This window comes from Homalodisca vitripennis, chromosome 5 (assembly GCF_021130785.1).
Source record: "Homalodisca vitripennis isolate AUS2020 chromosome 5, UT_GWSS_2.1, whole genome shotgun sequence".
Classification (NCBI taxonomy): Eukaryota; Metazoa; Arthropoda; class Insecta; order Hemiptera; family Cicadellidae; genus Homalodisca; species Homalodisca vitripennis.
Window position 1 is genome coordinate 161,696,087 of NC_060211.1, and position 11,981 is coordinate 161,708,067.

Consider the following 11,981-nt stretch of genomic DNA (forward strand, 5'->3'; position numbering starts at 1 on the left):
ACTCCACAAATGTACTCTGATCTGAATTTATCGCTCAAACATATTTGTCCAGTGACAATCTGTACTTCGTGATGTCTAAGTGATTAATCAGACAGACGTTTACCAGATATACAAGATCAAAACCAACTCCACTTTATTGCGTAGGCTCATTTTCATGAAATTATTTAACATTTATTGCTTAGTTTTATAAGTAAGTTAAATTTTTTTTAAATATTTATAGTAAAAAATTGAACTAAATTGAAGGTATCAGGATCGCATATAAACGTAAAGTAATGTATTGCTTGATTTTACCAGACGAAGTTAGGGCTCAGAAGTCCTCTCTAATACTAAACTAGCATATAGGGTGAAAGCAAGGGGAATGAATCCACCTCCCACTTCCTCCTCCCTTCCCCCCGCAAAGACTATAACTGTAGTAAATTAAAAAATAGTATTAAAAAATCAATTTTTTCTCATTATGTGTGTGTGTGTGTGTGTGTGTGTGTGTGTGTGTGTGTGTGTGTGTGTGTGTGTGTGTGTGTGTGTGTGTGTGTGTGTGTGTGTGTGTGTGTGTGTGTTTAATTATCTAGCTTGTGTATAATAATGCTTGTTAATAAAAATAACCTAGACAATTACTAAGTTCAGTGATTCGGTTTTTGACAGAAAATAATATTTTTTAAATGGCATATAATTGAAAAATAAGTGAAGTGTACGGATGACCCAATGTGATAAGTAATTTCAAAATGATTAGTTTTATTATACCTTTCAAAAGACGGATGACAATATGTGAATCACAATGAGTCCAACGTACATAGACCAAGAAAGATTTCTTTAAAAGATTTGTTGAGATCTGCGATTCAAAGTTCTAATTTGTACATTGGAATGTTGTAACGGGAATAGACCAATTTGCACAGCATTGGTTTTGAAAAATGTTCTTTTTCATAAATTGTGTCCACTATAGGTTCCTAGGCTGAGCAGTAAAACATTCATAGAATGGAATTTGCTTCGGATTTTAGGACCGCAATCATAAGAAAGGTGGTTAACTTTTAGGGAACATCGCCACAGAGGACAAGGCATGGTGACGTCGGAGTCTGATCGTCAGTGAATGGAATGACGTCACACGACATTACAAGTCAAGGGCAAGGTTTTTTTAGAAACCGATTATTGCACTCGGTCCTAAAAGGACAGTTGCGTTTGTTTCTGGCGTGACAATTTATTCAGAACGGGAGGTTGGAGATAGAACCCGTCTTCTGAAGAGGTGCTATGAGGAAGGATAGCGTGATATATCTCAACCAAGTTAATTTGAAAGAACAGAAGATCAGCTTTGTTCCAGCCTCTCCACACAAAACTGACAGAGGGCACCACTCTCATGTCAAGACTAGCAACAGCTTATAACACAAAAGGAGCTCCGCCACTCCCTCAGCCATTCTTCACAGTAGACTAGACATATTGATAAATCCTTCCTCCCTATATCTTCACATTACCGTTTAGTAACGTACCTCCTCTGGAAATCCTTAAGATTGCCCAGATATGAGTGGCACATCTTTTTTTACTGCAGCCACTGTAGGTTCGCTGGATGGTATAAACCATCCGTGAACTATTCTGTGGAAAATTTAAAATTACGTATCAGCATTTGGGGCAAATATAAAATCAAGTTCAGGTTTTTCCTCTGACGTAGCAGACATTGGACTCACTGTTCCTAATTTAAAAACTTTCGGAAAGGCCAGGTAAGTTTGAAGCGTCAACCCATCGGTACTAAACTGGTTTAGTTATTTTTTATTCTTATTTCAAACAATGCAATGAATAAGAATAATATTGTTGGAAATTAGTTTCTTTGTCACAGCTCTTTTAGAAACTTTAAGAAATGTTTTATGTATTTTTTTAATTAGACGTACGCTCCAGTTTTTATCAAATAAAAAACATATTTGACAATGATTATGGTTTCTATTTAGTATTATATGCCTCATATAATTTTAAACAAAAGTGTTTGGTTCTATATAACACTAGGCAAAATGACAATGCCACCAATTTCTTACAATATTTATGCCATCGAATTCCATACATAATATATGGAAACTTTAATTCGCATCTTTGTTTCTTAGTGATTTTTTCTATGTCAATATATGAATAATAATAAAAGAATTAGAAAATAATTGGTCTGATATTTGTGACAATGTTTTGTCCGCAACGAATAACATTTAACTGGCATGTTTACACTTCACAGCCGCGTGAACATTACCACCAATTACACTGCATTGTTTTTATTCTTGTTTCACTGTTTTCTAATTTGCAAATTGTTTCTTTGTCCCAACAGTATTTTTATAGTTTTTTTACTTCACAAATTACGTCATAACCATCTTATGAAACACTTTATGTCAGTATAATATTTTTAACGCAGCCCATAAAAGTCATGGTTCAGTCATAATGAAATTAATGAATAATGCATTCACAACATGTAAAGTTAACATTACGAATTTTATTTGGATAGATCATAAGCTAGTATATACTTTTATTTACAGACTGGTAAAGTAATTGAATGTTTAGGAAACAGGATTTTTTCCAGACATTTTCCATCGTTCAGTGAAACAAGAAATCAGTAATACTACGTGTCGAGATCTGCAATCTGATCTCTTCTTTAGGTAAAGAACTAACCTAATACATAATTACAAACTAGGTTAAAATAAACAAATCTTACCAAAGCGTTGTGGCACGCCTAAGTCAGGAATCACAACCACCATGTTGTTTGTCAACTTCACTAACTCTATAAACATGCACTTAATAAAAAAACTATACACAACGCTAATCATTAAAACTGAACTACGGAATACAGGTCACAATACGTCTTCATTCGTCTACTAACCACCATTCTTGTTTCACTGAACGATGGCAAATGTCCGGAAAAATCCTGTTTCCTCCACAATCCTTCCATCGTCAAAAATAACCTTTCAAACAAAGAATTGAATGTTGATTGAATTCAAGATTACAACAACAACAACAAGATTTAAAGTTTTAATAGTAAATATTCATAATAATCAATTTTATTATAGTATTAATTACGTTAAAATATACACCACACCAAAAATTCTCTTAGTGAAGAAATTCCGTAAGAAACTAAACTAAAAAGTAAAGGAGCACATTGAAAATCGACAGCAAACATTAATTCTTAGTTATAAGCAACCAATGGCATCACTATAACTTCTTACAATTGTAACCTAATTCAGATTTATATACCATAGTTCATGAAATAGTATCCTTCACATGGCACGTCAGAAGATTAATTTTAAAATCTCTAACGATTACTGTAAGTGAGCTCGTCCTTTAATTAAATTACCATTTTATCAACTATTCTAAATTTATTAAAATTTAATTTCTTTGAATTTTTTAAAATTCTTAAAAATTATTCAAGTTGAATTGTAATCTTATTTGTTAGAGCACGTATCACTATTTATTAATACATATATATATATATATATATATATATATATATATATATATATATATATATAGTTTGTTCCAAACACTTCATTGTTTACTTCAAATATTATAAAAGTATAAGGTTACACGGGCCACACTATGACAAAATATTGGGAACAAATTTTAATTCTTAGGTTATTTCAACCTCACCGTGGAGAGCCAAATCTTAGGTTATTTCAACCTCACCGTGGAGAGCCACTTAAGTCCAAAACAAATATACATATTTACAAAAGTGACAGAGATAGGAATGTACACCTGAATGTACAAAATATAATTTCCTATTATATTTTGCCTAATAGGCCAGAATGTTTGGAAACAAGACAGCATCCAATTAAAAAAACGCTGGTAGCCACAAAAACGACGGTTGTCATCTTACAAAAAACTTTGGCTGCCAGTTATAAAGAACCCCTCCACTAACCTAACAAGCCAGTATATATATATATATATATATATATATATATATATATATATATATATATATATATATATATATATAGAGCCATGAATGTACACTCGTACTCGCTTGTTAGAGAAAATTAAGAAGGAAAGGATTTAACTGGAGCAAGTGCTGGTTGTAAAAGAAATAGACTTGTTTTGGTTGGCAGGCCAGCATTCCTAAGACTCGGATTAATCTGAAATAAGTGTGTAAGAATGTTCCAGTCCATAACCTACTTGGTTCAGTAATATGGTATTTGGTGATTCCTATACAATACAATTCTTACCTGGAACTTAACATGTATAAATGTGATTCTAATATATATAATTTTAAATGCTTACAACAATTTCATAAGTCTACCAATATAATCAGCATATATTATTCTTGAATTTCAAATCTTAATAATATAACCTATACCACTTTTGATATTGTAAGAACTCCTAATTCATTTTTTATGTGTTGTAATTTATATATTGTAGGCTAGTTTTCTATCTTTTTCAAATATAATTGTAAAAATTTGTATTCTAAATTAATTATTATTATGAAAATAATTACAAATTTTGCATTTCTTTTTCATGAAACGCATAGAAAAGTGTGTACTTTTTTGTTTCTTTTTCCCCAAGCCGATCTATTTTCTAAATTACAAGTTTATGCTGTAAAAATGTAAACTTAAAATGTAAAAATACCGTAAAACATAAATGGAAACCGCGTTTCAAGGAGTTGCCATGACTACCGCATTAGATAAACTTTGGCACTTTTGTATAATTATTAAAGTTAAAAATTTAATTACATATTTGCATCATAAATTTCTATCAATGATTGTTTATTTATGTTAATCCCTACTAAGGCCCGGCCTCCACTTGCGATTTGTTGTCGCGCGATTGTTTTTAGTCGCAAAAAATAGAACCTATTGTTTTAAATGCAGGCGCATCCACATGCGACAGAAATGCGACTGCGATTTAAAAAACGCAACTGGACCTATTTTGACCGCGACGCGACTGTCGCGGAAATAAAATGAGTCACACGGACAGGCATCGACATGCATCCACTGGCGATTATTTAGTCGCATTTTTTTGACTGAGTACTGTCGAGCGGTGGCTGTTTTGTTAACTAAATAAATATGTCTGACAGTGAAACCTCTACTAGTAAATTAGTATTATCAGTCATTGATACTGATTTGCTAATTAGTGAAGTAGAAAAGAGACCGGCTCTTTATAATAAACAATTAAAAAAGAGTACAGTGACCGAAATATAAAAGAAAAACTGTGGACTGAAGTGTGTGGTAAAGTGATAGAAAACTGGAATGACCTTACATCAAAAGAAAAGAAACATAAAGGTGAGTGATTTAAATATGATAGCATTAATTGGCTAAAAAATACCACCTACAGGATATCTAAAAAATGTAGCCTACACTAACTTATAATTTATATCTTATCGGATTCATTGCAGTTCTATATGTTCCCGATTATCAATTTATTTTCGTCTTTGATATTGTATATTATCTTATAAATCTATTATATTATCGTCTATTAAAATATTGTATGCTTTTTTTAATTTATTCCCAACAGTTTTGTTTATTTTTTATTATTATTTCACAAGAAACATTTTTTCAATATTTCATTTTAATAGGGTCTACCTAATAGGTTTCTGTAAAATAAAACATCGTTCATAGTTTTATTAGCAATTTATTTAAACCAAAATGTAGTTTTGGCTAACAAGATATGGTTGTATAAATGATTAATAATGAAATTATTAAACTTTAGTTACTCTTAACATGTATTAAACAATTTTTTAAACAGAGGTTTCTTCTGTAAATCACTTCCATGTATTATTATGCCAACTTCTTCTTATTGATTTAAACATGGTCGTATTGCCAAGGTAATGAGCCTTGAGGTGAAATGAAGTAATCTGCCAAGTAGTCTCTTGCTTCGATACCTGAAAGAGGTACCCCGTACACCGACTTGTTGTATACATACCAGCGGACACTCATAGCATTCATCTTCAACTCGAATACCATCTTTTCTTCTTACAAAGTTGTTGAGAACGCAGGATGATTTAATAATGTCATCCGCTAAGTTCGTTTTGGACATTCAATGGCCGATGGAAAATTCGCCATTTGTTGGCTAAAATACCAAACGTGCATTCCACCATTCTTCGAGCACGGCACATTCTGTAGTTGTATTACTCTTTGTTTCATGGATAAATTCTTCCTGGGATAAAGGCCTCACTATATTTCTTGATGTAGCAAATGCTTCATCTCCAACTATAACAAATGGCATAGGTTTTCCATTTTCGTCATTAGGAAGAGTTTGAGCTTGAGGGATGTTCAGTTTGCCATCAATCAACTTTGCACCTAGTGCGGAGTTTTTTTCAGAATATTTTGAATCACTGTTACTACCGTAAGATCCTACATCGATTGCTGTAAAACAATAGTCTGCGTCTACTAACAGCAAGTAAACACAATCGAAAAGTAATTTTTATAATTGTAAAAAAGAGATCCAGAGTGATTGGCTTCTGAATTCTTATATGTTTGCCGTCAATGGCACCAATGCCAATTTGGGAAGTTCGTTCGCAAGTAAAATTGTTTTGCTATCTCCTTCCAATCTTCCTCTGATTTGGTAGGCATGTGTATTGGTTGTAAACATGTCCACAATTTTGAGCAAGTATCTTTAATGATGTGACCAATTGTGCTGGCACCCAATAAATATTCAAAGTGTAACGAAATGAAGCTGTTCCCAGTGGCAAGGTACCTGAAAATAATAAATTCTGAAATAAGGAGGTACTATATCAAAAGTGTTATGATGAAGTTATGGCATAGGTTTTACATTTGAAATCAATAAAATATAATTTTTAATTATTCTAGGGGGGTAGGGGGGTTAATACTAAATTTGTATTCCAGGTACAGACGTTCAAAAAAAAGTGGAAGAATTTAAAGGACTGCTTTTTGAGGGAAATTGCAGCACAAACGAAAAACCACATCAGGCCAAGGAGCAACAAAAAGAAGAAAGTATATCCATTTTGATGCGTTGCTGTTTTTTGGTTCCCTTTGTAAAAGGAAGAGAAACTATTAGTAATATCTCCCTCAATGAAACGGATGGATATGAACCAGAGCAACCACATGATACATCTGATGACATTCAAGAAGGTAATTCTACTGCAAGATGCTCACTTGGCATTAATGCACAGACCGAGCGTGAAAGGCGTAAAAATAGTAAGAAACAAAATGGCAAACTCATATGAGACATCTTTATTGAACATTTTGAAAGCAAGACAAAGTGACGAGGGTAATGAAGATAAACACTTCGCTTTAATGTTGGTTCCAATGTTAGGAAAAATTAAATGAAGAGCAAAAGCATTATGCTAAGATAGAAATTTTAAACGTCATGAGGCAAGCTCGAAACATTAATCCACGCCCTGGTTACATCAGCTCTTCCCAACATACACAACAGCCACAGCATAGCCATTTCTGCTTACGGACATAATTCTAACCAACCTGTGTATCCACAAAATACTGGGCCAATGCAGAATTTTTACAACGATTTTGCAGGAAGTGTTTTGTCATCACCCTCTGCAAGTGGAAAGTGATCTTTTTGATTTATCGTAACTCTTTTAATGGGTAAACTACTAACCCTTAGTTAATTCCTATAACATTTGATTTTTATTAATTTGTACTTGTGTTTTTTAAAATGTTTTGATTTAATAAAGAGTTTTTAATAGATAAACAAATAAGATAATTTGATTTTCTGTAATTATTACTCACCTCAAAGTCACTGATAGACGTTCTTCTGGTGGTATAGACAATCTCCATTTTGTGTTTTTATATGTAATTGATGGACCAATTATTCTCAAAAGTTCATCAAAACTATTTTTCGTCATTCGGTAATACTGAAAGAATTTTATAGGATGTTCACTCAAATCTTCAAATAACTTGTGAAACTGCCCTTTTAGTAATCGCTGACTTGTTATTGGGTGAACCCAGTAATTATGTTTTCGCCGTTTACGTCTAGCACGAAGTAAAAGCGCGATCACAACACTTGCTTCGATGTCATCCATGATCAAAATCTACAACGATTCTGTCGCAAGTGGATGCACCTCAATTAAGTTTTGCGACTGCGACAAAACAATCGCGCGACAACAAATCGCAAGTGGAGGCCGGGCCTAAGAAAAAATTAAGAACTACTGACAACCATACTCTTGTGATGAAATGCAGTCTGAAATTTGAAGGCCGTTGTAGTTGAATTACTCAAGATTTAGCTATGTGATATAAATAACGGTATAAGAAATGTGCGCCACTTTTTCAGAAGTGACGCCCGTGAGACAGGAAGTTATCGATGTTGCCTCTCACATGTTGCCAGAGGTTAGAGCACAAGTTTGACTCAAAGTTAGAACTTTCTTGCCGCAGCAACATTAATAATGCTCCAGATTCAGTGAGTCAAGTATGTCGTAACCACTTCTATGAACAATACAAATTAAATATTCATCATATTACTACTCATAATAATACACGTTTACAATATTACAACTAACTACTAATTACATAGTGTATGTCGTGTAAACTTGTAATTAAAACAATATGGTCGCAAAACACTTTCCTCGCAAATTGTTAAATCATGAAATTGTAATTTTTTTAAGTAAACTATATTAACTAAAGAATATAATCAATTTTATACAAATATATTTTTAGTAGGCCTACATATCTAATCTATGATTCCTAATATACGTCCAAACAAACATCCTATAAATCAATGTTTTAGGTAGACATCAATTCTCGTAACAGAATATTTGGAACACAATTAATATCTAACCAACCACTACACTTTTAGGCATGATATAATCGTAATTTAAAATTATTTAGTCAAAGATTTGTAGGGGGATACAGTACGTGCGCCAACCCATGATTCCAATCAAGTTGTTAGTGTCGGTACAGCCATCAAACTTGATATGTTATTTAATTTTACTTAACATCTACAAACTATTAACCTCTAGCCTACGCAAAGGCTGCTTGCCCATTTAGGCTAATTTCCGTTGTAGAATACATGTTAAAATGTAATGTATAGTGTAATAACTCATACTTAAATTATATAAATAATATTTATCCAACTACTATACTTAAAATTCAAATTATTTTATTTTATCGCCACTTAGTAAGTATAGTAAAAGGGTAATTTACTATTTATCAACTGTAAATAAATCTAATATCTTGGTGTATATGTTTTGGAAATAAAAAATGTTTCTATTCTATTTACTGGAAGTTTGTGGCAAATTAAACAAGGGTGCAAGTAGAAAGGACTAATAACTTCTTACAAATAAATCATTATAGGAGTAGGTGCAATTAGTAAGCTTATTGTTCTGAGGGAACAAAAAATGTAAACATTTTAATGGTAAATGATTAATAAATCATTATCAAACCATTTATTAGTTTTAAATTGTATAAAACGAGTTTTTTGTATGGAAAGGTTCTTATACCGTTACAATTTTCACCCTCTTTAACTCGAATTTTTTGAAAGTTTAAAATGGTGAAGTTTGAAATGTCTTTCTCACCAAAGATGTCTTCTTTGCCACAGGATTGTCTTGATGTTGCAAATGAGTAGTAAAACTCCCTTGAATTCTCTATTCAAAATACTGCTATTAAGGAAAATTTTTTGAAATAGTTCCCAAAAATATGGTAACACAGGTCTTTATTTACTACTACTGATGGAATTCAAGAGGGAAGTGATGACATTAAGAAAAAAGTCAATGATTTAATTTTCTAAATGGTGTAAAGAGAAGTTGGTATTGATTTATCACATCACTGGCTGCTAAATGTGGCTCTGTACTGTACTGTAACTGGTGTTGGTAAAGAGGAATAATTTTTAATCTATGAATATTGTAAATTGAAAATTTAATGAATATTGGTGCGTTGGTATATTCCAGAACACATGACGTGAATTATGAGTGATGAGATATTAAAATACAAAATATATGTTAATAATTAAATAATTATATAAATTATTTAGAATAGAATAAATTAAAAGGGTGTTGCATATATATTGTACTTAGTAATAGTATTTGAGTAAATAATTTATAAGACATTGAAGCAAGTCAATTAAATAAAAATACATTTATAATACATTTGATATAAAATTACTTCAATAAACTAGGATTATAAACTATTGAGACATAGCCCCCATGTTTTGCTTAGCCTATAAATACGACTCCTATTACATTTGTAGCTAAAGGAAGCTTTTTAAATAGTGCATTTATTAACTACATCGTTGTTAAATTTCTATCGTCAATATTATAGGGATTATAAGAGAATTTACGACGCCGGAAACTAAATTTAATTACTAATTAATTTAAATTAAATGCATCCAAATATATTACTACTATCTTTCCTAGGAATAAAACATCCGTAACTATTAATATATGTTGGCAAAAAGCCAGCAATAGTGTGATAACTCCTTATCTTTACCGAACGGGTGCATTACTTAAAACTTCTCTTTAACAACAAGGGCTTAGTAAGTTCGACATAAGTTTTAGAGTTTGACAGAAGAAAGTTCTAAAACAAAGAAAGATTTAGAGGACTAGTCAGATTAAGAAAGTTAAGCACCATTTAATTCTTTGTAACTCATTCAGTAGAATACAGTGAGAGCTTTCATCAAAAATCAACTTTTATGTGTCAGAGTTATATATTTCCACTTTATTACGTATTTGATATATATTTCTAAATTCAAAAAATTTTATTTTTTTCCATAACCCATACATTGATTTTGATTTTATATGAAACTAAATAAATAAATGGCTGTGATTTTATTATTATGTTTTTAAATGCTACTGACTATAATATGTTTTATTAGACCAAAAAAAGTATATGTGGCAATAGAGACCGATCCCAGCTTTATCTATACTGTTATTTCAAAATGTAACAGTGTGTGTGTGTGTGTGTGTGTGTGTGTGTGTGTGTGTGTGTGTGTGTGTGTGTGTGTGGTGTGTGTGTGTGTGTGTCCTTAGAGCTACTGGTTAACATATATGTCTATTCCTATTTCAAAAAAACCCTCCGCACCACTAGTCTCTAAAGTTGTGAACAATCCAATGTTGGTCTCTTAATAAATTAACAGCAAGCAAATATTATTAATTGAAGGAGCCTGTTGAATGTAATCGACTGTTCTGTTTAAACATTGTTTTATGACAAGAGAACCATACGTTTAATGTTTTAGCCACTATTTTTAATTTGCTTCCAATATTCATAGTCTTGGAGGCATTTAGTAAGCTTCATAATAGTAACACTTCTTAATTCACATTTTCAGTAGTCGCTGTTCATTAGAGTTAATATACATAGGAAAATATGAATTATTAATACAAATATACGTTTAACTACACATTTTCTAAAAATTAATTACACTGCTCAACACTGTAATGCAGACAAAGTTACTTTAATTATAGTAACTTTTACTCTAAATTTGATTGCTATCTAAGACCAGAATAGATTAAAATTACCGTAAATTAACAAATTTTCCTTATTTATCGTCGAAACAAGACAAACTGAACATATACAGGGTTAATAAAAAGTCTGGAGACCCCCGACTAATATTGTAACGGCTCACACGAGAAAAGCTAAACTCGCCACACATTTATGTTATATTATTAGGTACTTTTTGGACATAATTACTGCTTCATTTTACACACCCAAAATCCCCCATTTTGGGGCAGCTCAAAAATTTTAAATGTAAAGCTCCATCAAGTGACCTGTCATTTTCAAGCCACTCAAAAAAGAAAACAAACAACGCAAACTAAAGGTCTCCATCTTAACCCAGTAAAAAATGACTGCCAATTGAAAATTGTATAAGCCAGAATAAACTACTTACAACATAGGAATAAGTAACTTTTGGGGCAGCTAAAAACAGAGATTTGGAGCTTCTATAGATCTAAAGATTGCAACGGCCTCAATCTACCATATATTTTAGGAAAATTCCAAAAACCCTAAAATTTCTAAAAAATACAGGCTAATAAATTAGATTTACTAGAGCTACTAAATTCATTAAACACAATTTTATATTATTTTCCATATTAAACTCCTTCATATTTCAAACATTATTTTGCAACAGGACAAACATTC

At 31.8% G+C, this 11,981-nt stretch overlaps 1 protein-coding gene across 1 annotated transcript; it reads right to left on the minus strand.

Moving 5' to 3' along the window:
* Positions 1-6,422: 6,422 nt before the first annotated feature.
* LOC124363689 lies at positions 6,423-8,039 on the minus strand. Its single transcript, XM_046818949.1, has 2 exons — positions 7,647-8,039; positions 6,423-6,636 (listed from the first exon to the last, which is right to left on the minus strand). Exons 1-2 carry the CDS (start codon positions 7,937-7,939, stop codon positions 6,423-6,425), a joined length of 507 nt encoding a protein of 168 aa, XP_046674905.1. The 5' UTR covers positions 7,940-8,039.
* Positions 8,040-11,981: the final 3,942 nt, after the last annotated feature.

Bases quoted from the DNA above. Each gene is read 5' to 3' on its own strand.
- LOC124363689 (XM_046818949.1), bottom strand. From the start codon at position 7,939: ATGGATGACATCGAAGCAAGTGTTGTGATCGCGCTTTTACTTCGTGCT. The intron at 6,637-7,646 runs GTGAGTAATAAT...TATTATTTTCAG, and splicing joins CGTCTATCAGTGACTTTGAG to GTACCTTGCCACTGGGAACA.